The 26932-nt window shown below is 38.5% G+C and overlaps 1 protein-coding gene across 3 annotated transcripts; it reads right to left on the bottom strand.

The window, feature by feature from the left end:
• Window positions 1–274: 274 nt before the first annotated feature.
• On the bottom strand, window positions 275–25457 carry LOC137017210 (kinesin light chain 1-like). 3 transcript variants are annotated; one of them, XM_067381214.1, is made up of 16 exons: window positions 24685–25457; window positions 24453–24548; window positions 22807–23034; window positions 22718–22740; window positions 22437–22636; window positions 22120–22348; window positions 17816–17903; window positions 11842–11943; window positions 7079–7252; window positions 5076–5175; window positions 4590–4642; window positions 4443–4510; window positions 4027–4141; window positions 2635–2753; window positions 1525–1576; window positions 275–1086 (listed from the first exon to the last, which is right to left on the bottom strand). In XM_067381214.1, the coding sequence occupies exons 1-15, from the start codon at window positions 25078–25080 to the stop codon at window positions 1570–1572; spliced, it is 1998 nt and encodes a 665-aa protein (XP_067237315.1). In that variant the 5' UTR covers window positions 25081–25457; the 3' UTR covers window positions 275–1086; window positions 1525–1569. The 3 variants fall into 3 exon arrangements, with proteins under 3 accessions (XP_067237315.1, XP_067237314.1, XP_067237316.1); XM_067381213.1 differs by lacking the exons at window positions 275–1086; window positions 1525–1576 and having other exon boundaries at window positions 1683–2753; XM_067381215.1 differs by lacking the exons at window positions 275–1086; window positions 1525–1576; window positions 2635–2753 and having other exon boundaries at window positions 4028–4089.
• Window positions 25458–26932: the final 1475 nt, after the last annotated feature.

A 26932-nucleotide genomic window follows, 5' to 3' on the forward strand; every position in this document is an offset into this window, starting at 1 on the left:
TCCTTTAAAGTTTAAACCATCTCACAATGCAGTTCAGTGAGAATCACCAGAAATAATTATCTGCATTCAGAAGAGACACACAGCAGATGATTTTTATCTTAGATGAACTTCTGTGCTGGTTTGACACTGGTTAGTTAACTTTTTCCAAACTTGTTACTGAACTTTAAGACAGTGTTATAGCTTTTTAGGGCACACATTTGGTTAAAAAAAAAAAAAAAAAAAAAAAAGATACATTGCCACAAACTGATTATGTTTTTATTGTTTTTGTTGTTGTTTTACTAATTTAAGTACAGATCCACATAAAATTATGTTCATACATTTTCAGTTGATTTATCTTTTCCTACTAAATATGTGTAATCTTTTGTAAAATTCTTAAATTGAATCAAATTCAGTTAGAATACAGTTCTATATAGCAGTTGCCAATAAATGAATTCAGTATCGACAAAATCCATGCTTGAAATCCATCTGTATTGAATAAAGCACTATACAAATGTAGGTGGACTTGATTTGTCTTCAGTTCAGACTGGCGATTTTGTGGCTGGCATGAGACTCTGTGCAACATTGGGTCCCTAATGAACAGATATTTGAACTAGAATACAAGAATAATCAAATATCTAAATTAAATCAACCAAAATCTTCATTAGCTTTTAAATCAGAATTACAGTCTAAATGTAATGGTCACTTGAAAACTGGAGTCGATTTAAATCAGCAATGGTGTCAGAATTACATTGAAATGAAATTAAAAAAAAAAAAATCAAAGTGTTTTCTGTCATTGGGCCAGTGGGTGGTCCTTACAGTATGGCAACACAGCAGGACATGGCCGATGTTGAGAGAGTTATTAAAGCAGTAAGCTGACTGATTTAATCATGTATGTAGTTTGATCTGCAGTAGAAGTCTGATTGTTTGAATATCTGATATGGTGATAAAAAAATTAAAACATTTAAAACACAAGTTTTTAAGTTTCTTATGTAGGTTCTGGTTGGTTGACAGTGGAGCAGTTTGGTGTGGATTTTAACTGCTATTTTACAGATCCACATTACTGGAACTCAAAGCTCAACCGTCTTTTAGATTTCAGCTGCTCAGACTCTGAATTAAGAAAAAACAAAGAGAGAGACACACAAAACAACAAATTAATGTGAGCTGAAGGTGTGAGAGGAAACAATGGACGAGCATCTGAAGATGTAACAGTCAGACCTTTGGGTCAGTTTAAGTCAACGTGAAATAAAAGTAGACATTTATTTTCTTAATTCATCTTTGTAGTTGGATTGTGATCAATTAATCAGTGATGTTATTCTACAGAAATAAATGTTTGTCTTCATAATGTTTCATCAAAATATAATAACTTGCTCCTTTTTTCATGTTTTATTTGGAAATAGGTCACATTATGGATGTACTATAAATGGGTTGAGAGCACTGACTCATGTTTACTTATGAGAAAAGCAATAAGCCACATGAGCCAGAGCATTACAGTGATTTTACCATAACTTACAGTAATTTTACGAGCTGAGATTGTATATTAGTTACCTGACAGGACTTGTCACTCATCTTGTTCAGTGAGGCGTCATGCTTTCATTCTCTATAGAAAAAAAAAGATACAATAAAAAAACTGACGGCAACAGAACAGAATTAAGTTGTTTTTTTTTTCAGTTTTTTTTTTTTTCAAAGTTCAAAAGTGTGTTCATGTATGTTTGTGGTGATTTGAGTGTTATAACACTCTACGTAACGTGTGAGTGTGTGTAAAGGCTGGTGCACACTGTGCGATTTTGGCCACGATTTGGTCGTTTGAGACAAATTTTGCAAATCCTAAAAGATTCCTTTAATCCTAGACTAAAATCTGTAGTCTTTGATCGCTAGTTTGACATGTTCACAGACAGCCGGTTAATGACCTCTGAGATCAAATTTTACCTCAGACGAAAATTCTGGCAGTGTCAGAATATTTGCCGCATGCTGGTAAGGTAGTGTGAGAGTAAGGCAGTGTGCCACAGAGCACACCATCAAACTCATTCAGAATCAAATGTAAACATCCAAATAAATACTGTACTTACATGATCTGATATGCTACATGACGAACACTTTGTAAAGATCCATTTTGAGGGTTATATTAGCTGTGTGAACTTTGTTTATGCAATGTATTATAGAGTCTCGAGCTTGGGGGCGAGGAGCGCGAGGATTTAAAGGGGAAGCACGCTGAATCTGCGCATTTATAATGATGCCCCAAAATAGGCAGTTAAAAAAATTAATAAAAAAAAAAAAAAAAAATTGGGGTATTTTGAGCTGGAACTTCACAGACACATTCAGGGGACACCTTAGACTTATATTAAATAATTAGACTTATAGGAAAAAAAGCATTCTAGGGCATCTTTAAGGTGTCTTTATGTGTAGCCCCATCCACATTAAAAACTCTCACTCGTCCAAAGAAATGCTCTTCATGTGTATTAATCAAACATTGATTGATTTTGAACATTTAAATAGCATATTATATGACAAATGTTGACACTTGACAGACAAATTGCTTGTGGTTGGAATTCCGTCCCATTATAAGTCAGGATGTGCAGCAATAATTATGAGGGTAAATTTTCAAAGTTTTGGCCATGATGTTCAACACCGTGTATTGCACTGTGTGTGTGCTTGTACTTGGTGTTGCGCGGCTCTGGGGGTTGGTGACCATTAAGTTTCTTCACCAGCATTCCACAGCTCTTGCGCAGCATATCTCTGAGCCACCCTGTTGAATCACTGCGATCCAGTCTGCCATCCTGCACAAACACGCACACACATTCTGTTGGGCCACTGTTTTCAGAACTTGATTATTTGAGTGTTGCATTATAACTGATTCAGATCTGTTTTTTTTTTTCTTTTTAATGAGATAATTAAGCAATTAATAAAGCTGTGACTTAAATCACTTGTAGTTGTTGTGTTTTTTCTTATTTCTTCAGTGATTCTGCTTGTTAACAGCAGGTGTTCATCACTAATGCACACTCATTAATTAATTACTTAATTTAACTCTGCTTCAGTGTTATTTTAACAACATTTAGAAAGGGACCATATGTACTCTGAGCAGAGTTGATTTAACTCTGGGGATTTTGCTGTGCATGAGCATGGGACCTAAACTGAAATTAAATTACATTCAGTTATATAATACAGTGAAATCAGCTTGTGTGACTCATCATTAAGGCTTTTCATCAGGCCTGATGCACAAACACTGTGTTTTGTTAAATGTCTCTGATCAAGAGTCTAGTGAAACACTTTTCTGCACCAGAATCATTCAGAAACACTTTATAAAATGTGTGTTTGCCTCATCGGCCATATATGTAAACCTGTGATTTACATATTCAAATGATTTTGGAGAGAACCTCACTAAACCGGTCTAGATCATCTCATATTTCAACCCAAAATAAGCAAAAAAAGGATTTGGCATAATGAAAATTAAGCCTGTTTTAAAGAACACTGACATAATTTTCAATTAAGCACATTGTCCTCCAAAATGATCATCATTGTAATGTGAATAAAAATATAATTGTAAGGTTTTCATATTTTATGGCAGGATCTGCTGTACTGCCTTTAATTAATGCTGATAAAACTAATAAAAACTAATAGTTTAATGGGCCTAAAACCAACCTTTATTATTATTATTATTATTATTATTATTATTATTATTATTATTATTATTATTATTATTATTATTATTCAAAACATAGGCCTAAGCTCTCATTTGATAATGCTAATGAAATGGGTTGAGCTTTATTAATGCTGCACTGAATGAGGCTGGAATGAGCTGCAAAAACATCTCCAAACAATAAGCAGCAGGAAAAGGCTCCTGTAGCTCAGTGGTTAGAGCATGGCACTAGCAATGTCAAGGTCATGGGTTCGATCCCAGGGATTGCACATACTCAGATACAAATGTATAGTATAATGCAATGTAAGTCGCTTTGGATAAAAGCGTCTGCCAAATGCATAAATGTAAATGTAAATGTAAAGGCATGAGAGAACTGACAGACAGACAAATGACAAGTGAGGTTTGTTCTGTACCTGTTTGTGGGTACTGGATCTTGGGACACATTCCTCCAGCATGTCTGCGGCCTTCATCTTGCCCTGTTTGCGGTACAAAAGGGCTAGATTTCTCAGCGTCGCATTTATGGCCGGACTGCAGTATGAAAACAAGAGGGATTAATAGGCTTCATTTTCTTTCTCCAAAATATTACTACTTGTTTTATTTCTTTAGATTTGGGGGTGTCATGACATTTCGACCCATTCGTGTCTGGTTAAAAACATAGCAACTCTGGACTCATCTGGCAACTCTGGATGCCGTATCTGGTGATTTGTGATCATTACTAGATTTGTCTGATTTATGACAACAAAAATTACTAAGCAATCAGGAACAAACAGCATTAAGAACATAATGGTCCTGCTCTTCTGCAGCTTTGTGAAGGTTTGTGATGTGGTACCTGTTGAGTTTTCTGGCTTTGTCCCAGCTTGCATATTCTTCATACGCTGTGTTGCCTCTGTGTTTCTCCTGAATATCAGCAGACAGACAGTTTGAATGACAGCAGTCGCAGAGAAACACAAACACTAATTTCATCCACAACACACACCTTGCTCATCTCCTCTCTGTCCTCAGCATGCATCCAGATGGGTTTGTTTTCAGCTGGAAACAGACACACAAGTAACATCATTACCCATTAAAGCCACATGATTGGGCCAAAAACCTCACATTCTCAGAAAGCACTACTGTCTTTTATAAGATTTATCTCAGGTTCAGTCCTCTGAGAAAAAAGGATGTGTGTCTCCGTCCATCTTTGTGGCCCTTCAATACTAATCTACTAATCTGTTTAATAAGTGCAAAGATTAAGTAAATTTAAAGAAAAGAAAGAAAAAACACTCACCGTTTAATTTTCCAGTCCCATGAACTCACGTCTCATTGCAGACTTTACACTAATCTACAGCAGCGTCATTGTCAGGTTATTCTGAACACACCTTCTCAACATTGTGTGGGCCGTACTCCTGTTTCTACTTTACTGATCGATCAAATAAAGGCAAAATGGCACAAATAATAGTCAAACAAAAAAAATACAGCTCACCATTTACTAATCCAAACTCCTTCTCATGAGCAGAGGTCAGAATCTCTTTGTAAAGAATCTCAGCTTCTTTTTTTTTGTCTTGTTTGAAAAAACAGGATGCCTGCAAAGAAATGATGAATATTTCACTGCTGTCATTCCATGAAGACTGAATGGAATAATTGTGAGTGTGGCTGATGATTCGACAGATACAAACATTTCTTTGTGCATGTGGTTGGAGAACGTCTCGGTAACTTATGTAAGACCTCAATGGCTGTCTTCCAGTGTCCTGTGTAAGCGATAGCACCTTGACGTGAGACCTAGCACGAGCAAAGGGCTAGACTTAAAGGATTAGTTCACTTTCTAATTAAAATTTCCTGATAATTTACTCACCGCCATGTCATCCAAGATGTCCATGTCTTTCTCTCTTCATTTGAAAAGAAATTAAGGTTTTTGATGAAAACATTCCAGGATTTTTCTTCATATAGTGGACTTCAATGGAGCCCAAACGGCTGAAGGTCAAAATTACAGTTTACAGCGATACCAGACAGGAAATAACCATAAATAGTTTTAACCATAAATACTCATCTTGAACTAGCTCTCTTCTTCTTCTTCTCTATTTGAATTCCAGCAGTGGAGACACTGCTAAGTGTATTACTGCCCTCCACAGGTCAAAGTTTGAACTAAATTGTCATATACAATGTTCTAGTGCAAGTATATAACAATTAGTTCAAACTTTGAAGTCCACTATATGGAGAAAAATCCTGGAATGTTTTCATCAAAAACCTTAATTTCTTTTCGACTGAAGAAAGAAAGACACGAACATCTTGGGTGACATGGGAGTGAGTAAATTATCAGGAAATTTTAATTTGAAAGTGAACTAATCCTTTAACACAGAAGTACACTGGGTAGCATATTCCAGCTGGAAGTATGCTAACAGGCTGTCTGCTTGTAGGAGGTCTTACAAGCACATATGAACCGGCATAGGCAGTGATATATATGGAAGATCTCTGAGGTAACCCAGACAACAGGGTGGAATATTTCAACGTCAGAGATGGCGAGAGTGGTCTTGCCAAGGGAAAGACGTGCTACCGAAGGAGGCTTACCATAGAAATACACGCATGGGATTGCCCAGAGGGGGGGGGGTCACAATGCATGGAGACACCTAGTCTGACACAAGGGCTGATCGACTGGGCAGCACACAAGTTTTAGACATCAACAGTGCTGGAGGAACCCAGGGTTCTGACTATGGAGAACTCATCTGAGGAAAATAGTGCATGCATCCAGTCCGTGGAGTGGAATGGCGCAGCAAACAAAATTGACAGAGCAGGTACTACTTACTGACCCCTTGGGGAGTATACAAGAGGACACATGCTCTATACAGAGATTATAGAATCTTGCAAATGTGTTAGGTGTTGCCCAGCTCTACAAATATCTGTTAGCGAGGCGCCAATACCCAGGAGGAAGCAACACTTCTGGTTGAGTGTGCTTTCATCCCTAGGGGGCATGGCAGGTCTTGAGCCTGGTAAGCCAAGACAATAGCATCCACTATCCAGTGGGACAACCTCTGTTTAGAGACAGCCTTTACCTTCTGCTGGCCTCTGTAACAGACAAAGAGCTGGTCTGAGGTCCGAAACCACTGAGTTCTGTCTATGTAAGTGCGGAGAGCACGTACTGGACAGAGCAGAGCTAGGGCTGGGTCTGCCTCCTTAAAGGGCAACGCTTGCATGTTCACCACCTGATCTCTGAAAGGAGTGGTGGGAACTTTGGGCACATATCTAGGCTGGAGTCATGAGAGTTGGCCGGTCTGAATTCCAAGCATGCTTCATCAACTGAAAATGCCTGCAGAACCCCGACCTTCTTAACAGACGCCAAAGCCATCAGGACTGGTCTACAGAACCTCACACTATTTTCCAGCAGAAAAGCAGTACAGTTTGTATGTATTTATTTTTAATGTCAATTTTAAATGTTATACCCTTGTACCCCTAGATTATTTCAGGGGTCATAAAACAGTTTGACAAACTAACCAGGTTGTGCTTGGTTGTGGCCATTCTGGGGTCGTCTGGACTGAGTCTGCATTCATAGATCTTCAGAGCTCTGCGGTAATAATGCTCGCCCTCCTCGTACTTGCCCTGATTGTAACACAACACCGCCAGATCACTCAACTGCTTCCCCACATCGGGATGATCCTTCCCCAACACCTGTAATACAAACAGAGAGACAGACAGAGAGACAGACAGGTCAATAGTGTCCTTCATTCATGTGGTCTGTGTATAATGACTGTAAACTGTATAATTGCACAGTAAATTCCCCGGTGGTCATATGAAAACCATTAGCAGGGTGTTAAAAGTAACACCGAAGCAGTGTTAGAGTTAATTAGATACTTGAGTGATTGACTGTGTGATGATTGTTTGTGAAGACACCTGATGATAATGAGCTGAATCACTGAAGAAAAGAGAACAACAACAACTACAACTGACTTCCATCCACAGCCTTAGAAGCAATCAACTGAAAAGACATTAAATCTCTCTTATTACAAACCAGACTAACTTTATTTCTGTCATTCGTCTATCATTCTTTTTTAGAATTAAGGTTTAGAATAGGTTTAGATGTTGATGTTTTATTGAAAATGTTTGATCACCATTAACAAAAACGTTAAACCAAACAGAATTTTAGTTTTTTTTTTGTTTTTTTTGTTTGTTTGTTTGTTTGTTTTTTTGAAAAACGAAAAACCAATAAATGCACCGTTTTCTCATTTTACTACTTTTAATATTAAATTGAAAAATGAATAAACGTTGCGTACACGGTCCGTGTACTTTTGCGTCCATTCATTTTTTAAACCAGAAATGAAATATACAACTTGTTTTTTAATATGTAAAAAAGCTACATTTAATTTCCAGTGTTTTGCATCATACGCTAAAGCGCCCTCTAGTGCCTTTTCCTCTGGCGTCAATAGAATGACTCGCTTCAAGAGCCAGCCTAAATGACATTGATTCATTTTCATTCATTAAATTACTACTATTATTATTTTTACATTTATATTTTTACCTAAACATTACATTTGTAAACCTTAGTCCTATAGCCTCTTGTTTAGCGCTCTAACATGATCGAGTTCCCGCTTGTGGTCTCAATCCCGTCATTTTTCTTTTTACTCTGTTTTATATGAATAAAGGCCAAAACGACATATAAATTACTGTGACTTTTTCGTCTGGCTCCGTGTTTTATATTGTTTTATATTGAGAAATTGTTTGGGATTAGGAGTCACTTTCTAGTTATGCAGTTCAAATTGAAAAAATACCAACATTTGTTATGACGACAACATTATACTCCAATATGTGATTTTCATGAAGACAAAATTCCCATGCCCTTTGCCTCAGTGGAGGTTTGACATGAAATATTTCTCAATTCTCATTGAAAGCAATGCGTTACAGCCACGTCGCTGGGACATTAATGTGGCTTAATCCTAAACAACATCCAGGGAGAAACTATTTTCTCGCACATTTTCTTGTCATCAACAGCATCTAAGGCTAAGACAACGGCAATGTAAACAAAGTGGAAGGATAATATTTTTATGTTAAGCATTTATAACGGTTTTCTATAAGTGGAAAACGCTGCATGTTGAAAGCGCATTGCTTCATATTCGGCCTGACCTGCTTGTCTGCATATCTTTATTGGTAATTTAATATCAGTGTCTTAATGCATTAAGTGTTTTATTCATAACTGTGTTTTATTTTCAAGGAAAAAGCTTATGTTAATTGTGTTCATAGTGGACTGCTTAAAAGTAGTGAATTATCACTATTGCTGGAGAAGCGGGACATACTGGTTTGCTGCCAGTATAGCATTCTCTTGGACATGCGGCAGTATCGGACCCCTCGTGAGTGAGAATGGGGTGGAAATCAAGTCAATTATTATCATGTTTCAGAGACATGGCTCTTGAAAGTGTGGGAGAAACAACAATTTTACAAAAGAAAACTTGTAAATTGACATTTTTTCGACTTTCATTGGTCCTTTTTTAATTTTGGTTTATAAAGATGCAAAATGTAATAAACAAAAATCTGAAAAGAAGTCAGTATTTATTTTGTGCACATGAAATTTGTGTATTCGGTTTTAAATAAAATTTTGGTATTCACCATAGCATTTAAAAATACAACAACCGTTCGTTTTTTGTTTTTCTTGACGTGGTTAAAAAATGAAAAAGGAATGGATGCAAAAGTACACGGACCAATCAGGGTATCTTCCGTTCATTCATGTTTTGATTTGGTATTGAAATCAGAAAAATTAGAAAACCGCACTTTTTTTCGTTTTTCATTTTCAAAATGAAAAAACAAAAAATTGGCTTGATTTTTCTTTTTTCGTTCTGGGGTTGGAAACAAATAGGCAGTTTGAATATTCGATCTCTACATGTGGGCGGGAATGAAACGCCTCTTTCCGCTGATTGGTCAACCAGACGTCAAACCATGTTGTTATCAGTTGTTCATCGGTTCAGCTCAACAGAATAAAAGTCCCTCGTTCTACAGCTGTACGGATTCTTAACGCGTTTATTCTACATTTTATCTCTTTCTCATCAAATAGTCAGACTAGTGAATGTTGACACAAATCGTTCTGATGTAGAGTCAGGGCTTAATTCTGTGTAGACATTAATTCATCACGTGAAATATTAGTTTATCTCATAAATATTAATTTACTTTGCAGCTGCACACAACTACCCCCAGCCAACAACTTTGATACATTGAGTGTAGAAATGTCTTTTGTTTTAGACAACATGGGATGGAATTGAAATGATAGATAGGCTATGAATGAATATATATATTATGTATATATATATATATATATATATATATATATTATATATGTGTGTATTTTACAGTCACAGCACATCTATTATGCCTATTCTATTTTGAGGTTTTTTTTTTCATAGAGAAGTGTAGGACATGTCAAATGTCAAATATTCAGTTAATCCTTCTGTTTCATAATATATGTATATAATAGGCAACATGCTATTTTTTTCCTTTTCTTAAAGCTATAACTTTTGTTTAAGGCAATATTCTGAGTTTATTTCATTAATATTGAGTATTAATGAATGTCACACAAACTGGTGTTTTAATTTCTCTGCCGACTAAACTTCCAATGCATATCAGAACCGTTGTGTGACTGACTCGTAGCGCACAGAGCAGTGTTTGAATCAGAGTCTTTGAACAAATCAGTTGACTGAGTGATTCAATGGCCCAAAAGATTATAGAGCTCCAATTGATATATTCTTGAATGAATCAGCGTTTTGAACGAATCGCTTAAATAAATGACTCAATCATTAACACTTGCTGACACCTACTGGCGACATTAATTTCATAATCCAATTATCGTTTCATTTTTTCATTTAAAATGTTCTGTATTCAAAATGATGTGTAAAACATTAATATCATTACATTATGCAATTGTAATTCGTACACATATACTGCCCTCTCTGAGCAATCTAACAACTCAAATCTAAAAGCAACTTCAGGTGCTGCTTCTTTGACATCTCTGCAAGCCTTTGTTTGATACTGATTTAATTGGTAACAACCTATAGCGTCATATTATTGTAATTTAAATGACAAAATTTAAGAACTTAACATTAAAGCATACATATCTAATAAGATTAGGGAAAAAATCCTAAAATCCCCTGTAAATTAATTAATCAATTACAGTTAATTTCTGACACAGACAGATGACAATAAATAGACTATAAAATACTCTTTAACTCATTATTGTTAGTGTTATTTCAGGGTTTTGATATATAGCCTAATATTGATAAAGTATAATTGATATCTTCTTAAGAGAGCACTATTATGGTTATTTTTTAACACCGTTTTAACATTTTTCCCTTTACTTATTTATTTTACTTTTTTTTAAATGTGTGATAGCCTATTTCAAATTGGCATAAACGAGTTCACCTCCATCATCAAATCATCCAATTCGCATTTTAAGTCCATCTCTCTATAGCACCGCTTTGATGAACTAATAACATGTAATATATTTTCATATCTGTCATATTTCAAATTCATCCCAGATCCCAAAACTCAGGGTGTTGTCTACAACAAAAGTTATGACTGCATGCTGCATATTTACATCGGCTACTGATTTGCACTTTTTAATTCAATGTGTGCCTATACATTCGCTGCCCAGTGCGTTGAGCAGCTTCGCTAGATTTTTATATTTGGTCACTTCAATAAAACAGGCATTGTGCCAACGTTGTAGAATGGGGGTAATTGTGTGCAGCTGCAAAGTAAATAAATATTTCATGAGAAAGAGATAAAATGTAGAATAAACGCGTTAAGAATCAGTACAGCTGTAGAGCGAGGGACTTTTATTCTGTTGAGCTGAACCGATGAACAACTGATGACGACACGGTTTGACGTCTGGTTGACCAATCAACGGAAAGAGGCGTTTCATTCCCGTCCACATGTAGAGATCAAATTTTCAAACTGCTTATTTGTTTCCAAACCCAGAATGAAAAAAGAAAAATCAAGCCAATTTTTAGTTTTTTTTGTTTTCATTTTAAAAATGAAAAACGAAAAAAAAGTGCGGTTTTCTCATTTTTCTGATTTCAATATCAAATCAAAACATGAATGAACGGAAGATACCCTGATTACGGACCGTACGCAGACCCAAATATTACAAGTTGTATTTTTAAACAGATATTATTCTGTTTTTAAACAGGCTGTATTTTTAAACGGATCAATGTGACATTTATGGGTGGATGAACCTGCTGAGGTTTAAGGAGCGATGATTTGGTTACAGGACATCCACTGACCTTCTCTTGGATGTCCAGGGCTCGTTTACAGAGTGGCTCAGCCTCCTTATTCTTGCCTTGTTTCATGTATAGCACAACCAGACCTTTGAGAGTATCTGCCACCTGAAACACAAAGACACACAATGGCGCATCCTGGCGAGACACTAACACATTTTACAATAACAGTACATGTATAATCATGTACTAATACCTAAATTAAATATTACTAAAAGCATTAGTTCACCAAAAAATGAAAACTCTGTCATTAATTACTCATCCTCATGTCATTTTACACCCGTAAAACCTAAAAGACAAATTAAGATATTTTTGATGGAATCCAAAAGCTGTCTGACTCCTCCATAGACAGCAATTTAACCACCACTTTCAAGGTCCAGAAAGTTACTAAAGACATCGTTAAAATAGTCAATGTGACAGTAGTGGTTCAACCTTAATTTTATGAAGTGACGAGAATTCTTTTTGTGTGCAAAAACAAAACAAAAACAACAACTTTATTCAACAATTTCTTCTCTTCCATCAGTCTCCTACACAGTTGATGCAGTGCAGGCTTCCCTGTTTACGTCCGAACGCCAGCTCAGTATTGGCCAATGCTGTTCACATGATGCATGCCTGTGATGCTGACACAAGAGCCGGACAATAATGAGTTGGCATTCTGACGTAGAACACGGAAGCTCTGTACTGCGTCAACTGCTTAGGAGACTGTCAGGGTAGAGAAAAAAATTGTTGAATAAAGTTGTTTTTGTTTTGTTTTTGCACACAAAAAATATTTGTTGTGTCCACTAAAGGGTGGAAAACACTGTTAACGGAAAAGGAGAGACTGTTCTGTGATCACAATGCATGTCTGATTGTGCTATGGGTGATTGGTTCTGCCTAGTACTGTGGGTGTTAAAAGTGTTTGAGAGTAAGAGTAAACTTCAAGAGTTGTTCACTGCATTTCTGGCCTGGTTGTTTATTCCACACTACATTTTGGCGATTTACCTTCAGAAATCTTCTTTTGCGCATGCAAATTTAATTGCATATTTCTTGTGTACACGTCCACAAATATTACCTTGCGCATGCGATTCTTTGTGTCATTTTACCTTCGTAGACATAGCCCTCATTTATCTTCCAAGTAGCCTACAAAGGAGCAAATTTGATGGGGCTGGACTTGTTCACTATGCTGGGGTTCGCCCTAGAGGACATGGAGGAGGGCTGCTATCCTGGCTGTGACCACAATGTGGCAGCAACAGCGGCCAATGCTGTTTGATGGGCTGGGCTACCTCACCTCATTTATGCACCATTCCCCCATTGACCATACCGTCACTCCTGTCATTCAGCCTCTACGCCATATTCCCCTGCCCCTGCATGAGGGGGTGTCAGCGGAACTACAGTGCCTGCTGGGGGCAGGCATCATTCAGCGTGTGGACACCTCACCCTGGGTCTCAAACCTAGTGGTGGCCACTAAAAAATCTGGTGCTCTGTGCACCTGTGTGGACTAGCAGCAAGTCAATAAGGCAGTTATTCTGGATAAGTACCCTCTATCAATGATGGAGGAACTCATGGCCCAATTCTATGGCTCCACAGTGTTTTCTAAGCTGGACCTGAGAGAAGGTTATCTGCAGGTGCCCCTTCATGCTGACAGGAGAAATCTGATGAATTTTGTAACACATGGAGTTTTTCATTATACTAGGATGCCTTTTGGCCTTAGTTCTGCCCCTTCATGTTTCCAAAAGGTCATGACATGACCTCTGTGCTAGCGGGAATACCAGGCGTCGTCATCTACCTTGACAACATTGTCATGCATGGGCCCACAATGCACAGTCATGATGGGTGCCTCAACAGGGTTTTTGATGCACTTGGCAAGCATAAGCTAAGTTTAAATGGCAGAAAATGTCTCTTTGCTGTTCTGTCATCGAATTTGTGGGGTTTAAGTTGTCAGAACAGGGCATTTCACCACTCCAGTCTAACGTGGAGGCTGTTCAGTTCATCCCCGAACTGACCTCACCTGCCCAGGTGGCATCCTTCCTAGGGATGACAGGCTATTACTAAAGTTTCTGCCTCAGTATTCGACCACTAATGCACCACAGCGGCAATTACTCCGGAACGATGAGCCCTGAGTGTGGACGCAGGCATGTACAGAGGCTGTGTGCACCCTCAAGGCCCAATTCACTTCATCTCCGATACTTTCACACTTCAGCACCTCCTGTAGCACCAAGGTCACCTGCGATGCATCCACCATAGCCATCTGAGCCATATTGTCACAGACCTTTGCCTTTGCCTCTCTGGCCCTTAATCCAACAGAGCAATGATATTCAGTGGGTGAGCAGGAAGCGCTGGCATGCCAATGGACATGCGAAAGATGGCACCTGTACTTGTATGGCTGCCATTTCACTCTGAGGATGGATCATCATGCCTTAGTGGTACTGCGGGCAACGTCAGGAACAGGTCACAGACCACTGAGACTACACCGATGGAATGATTGGCTCCGTCAGTATAATTACCGCCATCATTTCACACCAGGCCATGAAAACATGGTGGCTGACCTTTTGTCTCGCTCTGTCCCAGCTCTGAAAATAACAGAAGACTTTAGGCCTGAAACAGACATCATTCAGCTGCTACACACACCTGGTATCACTACAGGAGCTGTTTTAGAGCAGGACCCTGTCTTCTCTCAGCTCCGATCTTACATCTGAGAAGGCTGGCCCTTACATGTTTCAGAAGAGCTAAAACCATTTGCCCACATCAAAGATGAACTATCTTGCTGGAATGACATGTGTGGCACGTGGGCTTTGCACTGTCCATCTCTCGTCTGGGCCTTCCACAAACTATTACAATAGATAACGGCCCTCAGTTTGTCTCAGTGGACTTCTCATCTTACTTGAAGAATAAGGGTGTCCAATACATCTGCAGCACCCTTTACCACCCCCAGGCCAATGGGGGTGTGGAACATTTCCAGCAGTGTCTGAAAAATGGCCTTAGAGCACACCTGGCACAAGGGTACACTTTTAACCAAGCCATTCGTCTGACTTCAGTACACTACCGTGCATCACAGCATAGCACCACTGGGTTCTCCCCCACCTTCCTAATGTTGGGCAGGGAACTCACTTTGCCGCTGGACAGACACACTCAAGGGACCCCCCTGGCGGGTTAAAACTCTGTTTCATCAGGCGCTGCTGGCGAGTGACTGAGATTTGACAGATTCGGACGTGCCAAAGAGCCAGATATCAGATTATTAAAGATGATATCAGAGCCAGATAGTGAGAGTTCGCAGGCCACACAGGAGCAATAAACTGGCCTCGTTCTGGTCTACCCCCTTGTTGGTTACTCATCAGATAGGCTGAGGTATCAATAGGTATCTTTTCTCCTGAAGGATGGTACCCGATGACACGCTAGTCATCTTTGTAAAGTAGCTGCACCTACCCCAGTCTTTGTGGGCAAGCAGTGGGAACCTGCCACATACCTTTCTCCCACTGGAACTGGAAACTGCAACACCTCAGGTTGGCAGGAAAGACTTAGACCCCTTTTTGCCCCCACCCCGTTTCTCTTACCCTGCCTATAATTTCACAGGCCCCACAGTCTCTGGGCCCTTCAAGCCTATGTCAGGACTTTTCCTTCCCATGACCGGTGCATACCAGATCCTGGCCAGGTCACTTGAAAGACTTTGTTGTGACCTTACATGTTTAGAGAGATCATGGGAGCGAGGGAGAGGGGGAGAAATGTTGTGTCCACTAGAGGGTGGAAAAGCAATGTTTATAGAAAAAGAGAGACTGTTCTGTGATCACAATGCATGTGTCACGGAGACGAACCCCGTGATCCCCTCCGCTGGCCAGCAGAGGGCTCCATCTCCGGAATACTGACATTCATGCATCCACTCACTCACTTACACTGACGCGCACTACATTTCCCTTCAGCCCCATACCTTGGACTCTGATCATCCGCCAGCTGCAGCTGGTTAGGACTACCATTTAAGCTGCCAGTTCACACAGACTGACGCGAAGTCTTGATCATTGCTCCGGCTGTCATTACTAAGCGTTATTTCCCAGTTTGCCTTTCTGTTGCCATTCTTGTCTGTTTACCGTTTACTGTTTCTCCGCTGCCTGCCTATTGACCCCCGCCTGTTTACCTGGACTGTGATACTTGCCTGTTACCCTGACTTCCTGCCTGTCTCTGACCACGATACTGCCTGTTCTCCGTTGCTCTTGTTTGCTGTTTCTGACCATCGCCTGTACGACCCTGTATACTTCATTAAAGCTTGCAAATGGATCCTATGTCGAGTGGTGACTCACAACAGCATGTCTGTGGGTGATTGGTTCTGCCTAGTTTTGTGGGTGTTAAAAGAGTTTTTGAAGGTAAGATTAAGCATTCCTGGCCTGGTTGTTTATTCTACACCACATGTATTCTCGTCACTTCATAAAATTAAGGTTGAACCACTGCAGTCACATCAACCAGTTTAACAATGCTAAACCTGGACCTTGAAAGTGATTGTTAAATTGCTGTATATTGAGGAGACATCTCTCAGATTTCATCAAAAATATCTTATTTTAATAATATCTTATCTCATTTTTTGGTGAACTAACCCTTTAACTCATCATTAGTTCATATTAAAGTAATATTTAATTTAGGTATGTGTACATGATTATTCATGTACTGTTATTGTAAAGTGTTACCCAGTAGGACAATACATCTTTATGGTACATGAGAAAAAGCAGCTGAGTATGTGATGCTTGTATCTTAGAGCTCAATAAATTGTAATTAAATTTCATCTAATCTACTTCATTAACCGCTGAGACATCTGAGATGCTTTTGAAAGAATTTTCACCAAAAGGTTGCTCACCTAAATCATATAAATTTGCTCACCTAAATCATATAAAATGAAAATCAAGGGTAGCACAAATATGACATAAGTGACAGGCGACACAATGACACGGGCCGTTACACTGGTTAAAATTGCCGTTTCTCTGAATTTAAACATTGATGGAAACATTTGGAAAATTTAAGTACACAAGACAACAAAATAATATTATTTTAGTGGATTTTGGATATTTTAATTTAATATCTTACATAATGTAATCTTATTAACACAGCTAAAAAGTTAATCATTACCATTATATTCATTTATTAAATACCAGAGCAAAGCTGGTAAAAAGGATACCTTTATTAACAGAAAACTAATCATTGTTATATAGTTCAACATGGTTAGTCTTATTGTTTTCTTAATTTACTGTGAGTAACATGTTTGTAACATATGCCTCAGAGACAATGCTATTTTGTCAAATGGCTAACATTATCAGAAACATCTTTATTTGTAGAAACAGTAATACAGCATTTACTCCACAATACTATATATATTTAAAATGAACTGAATGTCATTTAGCAACACAAGTCATCCGGCATCCAGCTGCAGAGTGCAACAAGTGTCTCATACCAGCCACCGAGCGAATTGGAATGAAATGAAATTGGAATGGAATAAAATAATGCGAATTTATCAAAAGTGTGTGAAGTGATCAAAAGTAACAGTAACAAAGTTCAGGGAAGCTTCCTCATTTCCTCAGTCCTCCGTCCTCCGGTTCGTGACCCAGAAACCGATCAAACTCAGCCATTTTGAAGGACATCTCTAACAATTTTCTAACTGCACCGCGAGGAGGCGAGGAATGAGGAGTGAGGAAGCTTCCTGAGGAGTCATGACTGAGGACACACAGGTGTATCCTTCCCTCGCATCCTAATGGGGTGAAGCTAAGACGTGAGGAAAGAAAGTGAGGAAAGGAAACCAGGATTCACAAATTAGAAATGAGAAGCACCCATGGTGTCATCAAGCTACGCCTTTGTTATTGTTTTGAAAAGCGACCTCTAGTGGCAAAACATACATACAGTGCCTTTAAAGTCTTTATAAAATTGAATATATACCTTTATAACAAAAATATTCTTTCTAGCATCCTACACACAAATGACAATAAATAATTTCACATGAAATGCTGAAATCAACATTTATTTCACTTACTTTAGGATGGTCTTTTCCAAGTGTCTTCTCTCTGATGAAGAGAGCATCATTCAGCAAGTGAACAGCTTCTTCATATTTTTGCTGCTCCCTGAGACAGACAAACAGAGAGAATTCATCCAAATAACTCACATGTATGAGGTAATTGTAATGGATTCTGCTGTTTCTTAACTTTGAGTGGAAAAGACATTTTCAAATTCACTTGAGCCAAATGTTACAGTTGTAAAATCCAGATCGCTGAGTTAAAAGACATTGTCAATCCATAATGTGAAGTTGCATTTATTCTTTACATTCCTGTTCGTCGGAGTGATGAGATAGTTAGCAGGTTATCATCACTCAATGGCTGGCTGGCTGTCTAAGTGGTGTCCGCAGAATAATATAGGTTTCATAGACAATTGGAAAAGCTTTTGGGGCAGACCTGATCTGTTGAAAAGAGATGGTATTCATCCCTCCCGGGATGGTGCTTCTCTTCTATCTAGAAATTTGGCAAATAGTCTTAGAGTTGAAACATGACAAACCAGGGCCCAGACCAGGACGCAGACAAACTGGCTAAACCGACCGTCTGCTAGCCGCCTCACGTCACAGAACTCAGATAATTCACAACACATAGAAACTCTTTCACCTTGATATTATCACATAGAGACTGTGTCTGTACCTCGAACTAGTAAATGCAAAAAAACTTCCGAAACCTTTTAAGGGTAAAAATTTAATTGATGTTCAAAAAATGAAAATCACAGATAAATCAGATAAACAAATGATAAAGCTTGGTTACTGAATATTAGATCTATTTCTTCAAAAGCACTTACTGTAAATGAAATGATCACAGACAATAAACTAGACTTGCTGTGTTTGACAGAAACCTGGCTAAAACCAGACGATTACATTATTTTAAATGAGTCTAGTCCTCAAGGTTATGACTATCGACACAATCCTCGACAAAGGCAAAGGGGGAGGTGTTGCTGTAATTTTTAGTAATTATTCAGAATCATTCAAAAGAATTTCAGATAGAATTCCTTTGAAGTAATGGTGCTTTATGTAACATTATGTAAGTTGACATTTGTGCTGGCTACTGTATACAGGCCACCAGGGCACCATACTGACTTTATCAAAGAATTTGCTGATTTTCTATCAGAGTTAGTACTGGCTGCGGATAAAGTCCTTGTTGTTGGTGATTTTAATATCCATGTAGATAATAATAAAGACGCATTTGGATTGGCATTTGCAGACATTTTAAACTCTATTGGAGTTAGACAACACGTGTCAGGACCCACTCATTGTCGTAATCATACCTTAGATCTAATACTGTCGCATGGAATTGATATTGATGCTGTTGAAATTCTACAGCAGAGCGATGATATATCAGATCATTATTTAGTCTCGTGTATAATACAGTTAGCCAAGGCTACAAAACCACCACCCAGCCATAAATATGGTAGAACCATCACTTCTACCACTAAAGATTGCTTTATAAATAATCTCCCCGAGCAGTTTCATCGCCTTAGTATACCTGACAACTTAGAAGAACTCGATGCTGCAACAGAAACTATTGGCTCTCTCTTTTCCAGCACATTAGATGCAGTCGCTCCTTTACGTCTAAAGAAGATTAAGGAAACTAATCCAACGCCGTGGTATGATGAGCACACTCGGGCTCTAAAACGAGCTGTGAGAAAAGCTGAACGTAGTTGGAAGAAAACAAAACTAGAAGTTTTTCGCCTTTCGTGGAAAGAAAAAATGATTGAGTACAGAACGGCTATAAGAAATGCTAGATCTACTTATTTTTCAAATCTCTTAATAGAAAACAAACATAATCCTAGGTATTTATTTGACACAGTGGCTAAATTAACTAGAAACAGAGATTCAACTGCTGACGTTTTCAAAGAGCACAGCAGTAATGACTTTATGAACTTCTTTACTTGCAAGATTGACAATATTAGAGAGAAAATTATAAACATGCAACCGTCTACAGTTTCGCTTCAGACAGTGCACTGTAGTGTCCCTGAGGTAAAACTAGAATCATTCGCCGCTATAGGAGAGGAAGAATTATCTAAACTTATCAAATCATCAAAATCAACAACATGTATGTTAGACCCAATGCCGACTAAACTACTGAAAGAAATGCTTCCAGAGGTCGTAGGTCCACTTCTTGATATAATTAATTCATCTTTAACACTAGGATACGTGCCAAAAACTTTTAAGCAGGCTATTATTAAACCTCTTATTAAAAAACCTCAACTAGATCCGAGAGATTTAGTAAATTACAGGCCAATCTCGAATCTACCTTTTCTGTCAAAGATACTAGAAAAGGCAGTTACAACACAACTGTGCTCCTTTTTAGAAAGAATTGGAATCTGTGAGGATTTCCAGTCAGGATTTAGACCATACCATAGTACTGAGACTGCTCTCGTTAGAGTTACAAACGATCTACTCTTATCATCCGATCGTGGCTGTATTTCTCTATTAGTGTTATTAGATCTCAGTGCTGCTTTTGACAGTATCGATCACAACATTCTTTTAAAAAGACTTGAAAACTATATTGGCATTAGTGGAATTGCTTTGGCATGGTTCAAATCATACTTATCTGACCGTTATCAGTCTGTAGTAGTTAATGAAGAGATGTCGTATCGATCACAAGTTCAATATGGAGTACCACAAGGCTCAGTACTAGGACCGTTGCTTTTCACTCTGTACATGCTGCCCTTAGGAGAGATAATTAGGAAGCATGGTGTTAGTTTTCACTGCTACGCTGACGATACTCAGCTCTATATTTCCTCGCGCCCTGACGAAACCTACAAATTCACAAGACTAACAGAATGCATAGCTGACATTAAAAACTGGATGACAAGAAATTTCTTATTAAATTCAGAAAAAACTGACATCCTAATCTTTGGACCAAAAACTTCCTCACGAAAAAACCTTGAATACTCTCTAACACTTGACGGGTGCTCCATTAAATCTTCGTCCTCAGTTAGGAACCTGGGTGTGCTCTTTGATACCAATCTTTCATTTGAAAGTCATGTTTCTAGTATCTGTAAAACCGCCTTCTTCCATCTAAAAAATATATCTAAATTACGACATATGCTCTCAATGACAAATGCGGAACAGTTGGTTCATGCATTCATGACCTCAAGACTAGATTACTGTAACGCTCTACTGGGTGGTTGTTCTGCTCGGCTTTTAAACAGACTACAGTTGGTCCAAAATGCGGCAGCTAGAGTCCTTACTAGAACTAGGAAGTATGACCATATTAGCCCAGTTCTGTCATCACTGCATTGGCTCCCTATTAAACATCGTATAGATTTTAAAATCTTGCTACTTACTTATAAAGCTCTAAATGGTGTAGCTCCCCAATATCTAAGCGAGCTCTTGGTGCATTATAGTCCTTCACGTCTATTGCAATCTCAGAATTCAGGCCAGTTGATAATACCCAGAATAACAAAATCAACTGAAGGCGGCAGATCCTTTTCCTATTTAGCACCTAAACTCTGGAACAATCTTCCTAGCATTGTTCGGGAAGCAGACACACTCTGTCAGTTTAAATCTAGACTAAAAACACATCTCTTTGCTCTTGCATACACATAACACATTATCAATACATAAACATTTTTTCAAATCCGTTAAAGGATTGTTACGCTGCAATAATTAGGTCGGCCGGAACCGAGAACATTTCCTATAACACTAGATATACCTGTACATCAGAATAAGAAGGGCATCTACGCCAATATCATGCTCTCTGCTTATCCTGAGGTTTGCCGGGTGCTGGATCCAGGCCATATCCAGATCAGATGAGAACCTGTGTCTAGACCTGACTACAACGTAGCCCAGGAGACAATGGGCCTACAGATCCAGTTCTGGCTGCATCTATAATTCAGATTTTTAATCTCTGTATCCGCTTACATATATTTATTTATAATCTATTTTTAATCTCTATAATAAAAATGTATAATTCAGATTTTGATCTCCATATCCATTTACATATATTATATATATATATATCTTCCAAGGGGTTTTTTCCCTCCTATGACTTTTTTCCCAGTGTTAGCACGCTGGGTTTTTCTCCTAGGGGTTTTTTTCCACCCCTGGGAGTCAGCCGACATTGGCTTAATGTAGCACCATCTTGTATATGTTACATATTACCACGCTTTCTTGTACAGCTTATTTTGAACCACTTCTTTTTTCTGTCCTTCTAATATGTAAAGCTGCTTTGAAACAATTACCAATTGTAAAAAGCGCTATATAAATAAATTTGACTTGACTTGACAAACCCATGCTCCTCATTCTCACCCAGTGAAGCAGGGCTTTTCTCTCACCTGTATATGAGCGCCAGAATGTAGAGCATGGTGGCCACACCAGGGTGGTCATGTCCAGAGATTTTCTCCAGATCCTCCAGAGCCTGTTTGCAGAGCGGCACGGCTATGTCATACTGGCCCTGACTTGTGTACTGGATCACCAGTTTATGGAGTATTTTGAGGTGGATGGGAATCTTATAGCTGCCCTGCTGAGTGGTGGCTGATGATACACTGTTGTCTTGGTGCTGCACTGCAGAGGTCAAAGTTCAAAGGCAAGGTTAGTGTGACAGGGCAGACATCAGCTCACATGTGAGGGTTCAACAGTGACATTCACATACATTCTTGAAGGTGCTCCTCCTCATCGTTGGAAAGGGGATCATTCAGAGGGTCAAGGACAGACAGATCTTCTCCAGACTCACTGTTTTGGACGATGTCCTGCATCTTCTTCCAGACTCTGAACTGCAGGTTGTCCAAGTAACGTGACACATGAACCAAAGCTCCAGAAGGCATCTGTGGATCCGGCTGTGAGATCTGGACTCTGGAAGAACATTCAGGAGTCAGAACTGCAGTGGCTTTGGATCAGAAGCAGAGAGACCAGAGACACCAGCAGATCACTCACCTTTCCATTGAGACTGGAAACTTCTGCAGAACAAACACACCATTTATCATCAAGAACTCAATCAATCAATCAATGATCTGAAATCAGACCTTCAGAAAGCAGATGTCATTGTCTTTCATCTCCTCCATGTCTTTGATTGTGTGTGAAAGAGCTGAGATGTGTCTGTTCATCTCCTCCAGCTTCTCCTTCATCATCTGCTTCTTCTGCTCCTCTTCCTTCCTCAGTGCAGTGATTGTAGCTTCTTCTTCATCTCTGAGAAACTGATGAGGTTTCTCAAACTGCTGTTTAATCTGACGCTCTGTGTGATCAGCTTGAGACTGAAATCAAACCACATTCACTTCAGTCATCTGAATTGTCTTATTCTGTAGACACAAATATCTAAATCCCACCAGCCAAACAGTTTTAAATAGATTTTTATTAGGATCAACATCAATAGGGATATGATTTGGGATTGATATATACTGACATTCTAAACACTATTAGATATCAATAATATGTGATATCATTTGAAAGGACATACTGAACTTTTAAGAATCAGTCAATCAAGTATTTTTATGACAAAACTTTAAAACATGGCAAGCATGTATGAATGGAAATTTTTTCACACAGTATTAAACAGAACTCAGAGATTTGGTGGTGGAGCTTGGGACATTCAATGTTTCTGTGAAGACTAACAATAATGAGGTTCGAGATTAAAAACTTGCTAAAACGTTTCTAAAATGAAAAATATTTTCATGTTTAACAACATAAACTTACATTAGTTAAACACAATTTCTCTTTCCTAAAGTAGACTAGCCATCTGGCAACAGTGTTTCTCTGCGTTGGCCTGAGATGCCGGCATAAACTAGTGGGACAACAAGCTATAGGACAAGCAGTATAAAGAATAGATGGATGGACTTCTCATTTTGCTCATGTCTTCATTCAGGTAATGTGTTGTCAACAGCTCAGTGCTCAGAAATATTAATCACATTGACTGTGGTTGCCCAAACTAATTTTTCAAAATCAAAATACGAAAGGTGATAGGTCAGCACAAGCCAATGGGATTGCTGTGTCTGCATTAGTTCCATTCACTGATGAAGCAGCTAGCTAACAGAGGCTTGTGCTTGGTCATCATGTTACTCAAACAACTATGTGTGTGTGTGTGTGTGTGTGTGTGTGTGTGTGTGTGTGTGTGTGTGTGTGTGTGTGTGTGTGTGTGTGTGTGTGTGTGTGTGTGTGTGTGTGTGTGTGTGTGTGTGTGTGTGTGTGTGTGTGTGTGCATTTTTGTGACATATCAGGACACAAATTTGTATAATGACATGGGCATGACATAGGTATTACAAGAAGAGGGTGACTTATGAGGACATTACCCCATGTCCCCATTTTTCAAAAGGCTTATAAATCATACAGAATGAGTATTTGTGAGAAAGTAAAAGTGTGCACAGTTTCCTGTGATGGTTAGGTTTAGGGGTAGGGGTAGTGTAGGGGAAGAGAAACTACGGTTTGTACAGTATAAAAACCATTACGCCTATGGAATGTCCCCACAATTCACAAAAAACAAACCTGTGTGTGTGTGTGTGTGTGTGTGTGTGTGTGTGTGTGTGTGTGTGTGTGTGTGTGTGTGTGTGTGTGTGTGTGTGTGTGTGTGTGTGTGTGTGTGTGTGTATTCCAATCAATTAACATGCAATTATGTCAGACAACCCATATCAGATGTTCTAATCAAATTTGCAAATATGTCAAAAGAATTGATCCTCACCATGATGTTTTGAAATGTTTTCTCAAACTCTCCTTTAATGTTTTCATTGTGTTTCAGTTTGTCTTGTAAGGACTTCAGTGCTGTATTGAGCTCCTCCTGCACCAGACACCAGAGATTTATGTATTATTGTGTATGTAAAATATAATATTTCCAAAACGGTTGCAAGGAAAATTGTATATTTATGATATACAACATATATAATTTTTTATCCCCAGATATAAATCTGTCTTACCTTATATGATGAAACCACTTCACTGATGGGTCTGAATGTGTGATTGTCATGTTTCTCTGAAGTCAAGCACACTAAACACACAGGCTGTTTGTCCTCCAGACAGAAGAGTTTGAGATTCTTACTGTGTAAACTGCAGATCTCCTCAGATCCTGATGAACGCCTCTCATTTCTCTCCTTCAGGAACGACTCACACAAGTTTTTTAACACAAGATTATTTGGAGGATCATCTCTTGAGGATCTTCTCCTGCAGACAGGACACTCCTGGGTATTCTTGGTTCTCCAGAACTGTTGAAGACACTCTTTACAGAAACTGTGATTACATGATAGAAGAACAGGATCCTTTAAGATGTTAAAACACACAGGACAAGAAAAATCATCTACAGATAGTGAATCCATTTTCACCGTTTAAACTTAAGCAATCTGACTTTACGTTCACTTTCTGAACGAGGTTGCAAAAAGATCACAAAGATCTGTTATCTGTTCAGAAACAAACTTCTCAAAAATCCTTCTTGAAAAAGTTTTTCTTTGTTCTCCACTGAGTCTTTTGTACTTTTGTCAAGACACTAAGAGAAATGAGAAATAATAAGACAATTGCTTCCTGGTAAGTGTTCTAAGAGGGTGGAGTTTCTGCACCTGAATCATCTTGTCTCGTGTTTTTTAATAGTTTGTCTGCCTTATTTAATGCTGGAAGGTGATTTAAAATGTTAATGATTATCAACCATTGGACATCTGATCTTTAGGACTTTAGTATATGGATACATATGACATTTTTATAATTATATTTGAAAATCTCTATTTTTATACCAGAAACAAGAGTGATCAACCAGTGTACATATGTGTCCACACTACAGGGTCTAACACTGAAGCAGTGTTAAAGTTAATGAGATAATTAAGTGATTAATTAAGTGATGGTTGACCGTTAGTGGTGACACCTGATGCTAATAAGTAGAATCATTGAAGGAAAGAGAAACAACAAAAACAGGAAAAATAGAAACACAACAACTGCAACAAATGGTCTCTATGACCAACTTAGGCTTACAAGCCTTTTGGGAAATGCAACTCAGATCATATTTTCTCTGGCCATGACAAATGTGCTTTACAAACACAAAGTTGGAGCAGCCAGAGATCTGTTGGATTTACATGTGAATTCATCCGCTTTTCCCGAAATACATGAAAGTAAGTGAGTTGGTGAACTGGGGAAGAATAGAGTAAACTTTAAAGTTACTTGCACAATGTGTTTCTGATATGAATAAAACGTGTCGTCTAATTATAATGGAAAGGCTTGTTATTGCCACTTGACATCAGTGTGTAAATGTGTTGTTGTTTGTTACGTTCCACGTATGTTTTTGTATTTTGTTTTTGTTTTTCCCTCTCTCTCTTTCTTTTTTTGTTATCTATCTGTCGAGTTTTAGGTTGACTGTAAAGCGGTGCTCATCTTGGTGACGTCATGACGCTCTGACGTCCCAACCAGCGTTCTGCCAATCTGCAGGTGGCTGATCATTTAAAAGGCTTCGGCGGCATTCCACCTGCAGTGAGCGTTTGGGCTCGGACCTCACTCACGCTTGTCGAGCCGGAGCCAGCCATCCTTTGTGTTTGCGAACTGTTTATTTAGTCTGTGGTTCATTGAGACAGTACCTGGTTGTTTGTTTCTGTGTAATCGTTAAGCTGACGGAGTTAGAGAGATACAAGTCTCGTGTTAAATGTTTGAGCCCATTTGAAATCTGGTGTGAAGTCATTATCTGTCAACCGAAGGGTTGACCGATAATGAAACCTTTTGCTGCGGACGGCTCAGAGATAACATCAACCTTTCAAAGAGTTAACCCTTAAAGACCTAGAGCATTTTTGGGGCTCCTGACTCGCCTGCAGTTTTCTCTTCTTTTCTAACCCATTCTAGCAGTAAGCATCAAGTGCCATATATCATTTTAAACAGGACAACTTGAAGTTTCAGTTTAGATCATTTAAAGTCCCAATTTTACATTTATTTTGTCTGAGAATGGATCAAAAAAAAAAAAAACCCAGCAAAAATCTGGTGTTTTTCACTGTAAACTTACACACAACCTCCTGAAGTTTGGATTTTTTTTCTTTTAAAAAGTTATATTTGGATGTTTTAAACTTTCAGATGAAATTTTGTCTAAATGTAACAATCTCTAAGCAAGTTATAGCCATTTGTTACAATATTACTCTAGATAAAACTACAATATTACTCTTTAGGGATAAACAGGTGTACTTCATTTATTGATAACGTGTG

Source organism: Chanodichthys erythropterus, chromosome 3, assembly GCF_024489055.1.
Source record: "Chanodichthys erythropterus isolate Z2021 chromosome 3, ASM2448905v1, whole genome shotgun sequence".
In the NCBI taxonomy this organism is placed as follows: domain Eukaryota; kingdom Metazoa; phylum Chordata; class Actinopteri; order Cypriniformes; family Xenocyprididae; genus Chanodichthys; species Chanodichthys erythropterus.

Excerpts from the sequence above, each read along its gene's own strand:
- LOC137017210 (XM_067381213.1), bottom strand. The coding sequence starts at position 25,080 with ATGGATTCACTATCTGTAGATGATTTTTCTTGTCCTGTGTGTTTTAAC. Across the intron at positions 23,035-24,452 it reads AAACATTTCAAAACATCATG|TCTCAAGCTGATCACACAGA; the intron begins GTGAGGATCAAT and ends GTTTGATTTCAG. Across the intron at positions 22,637-22,717 it reads TTTCCAGTCTCAATGGAAAG|AGTCCAGATCTCACAGCCGG; the intron begins GTGAGTGATCTG and ends ATGTTCTTCCAG.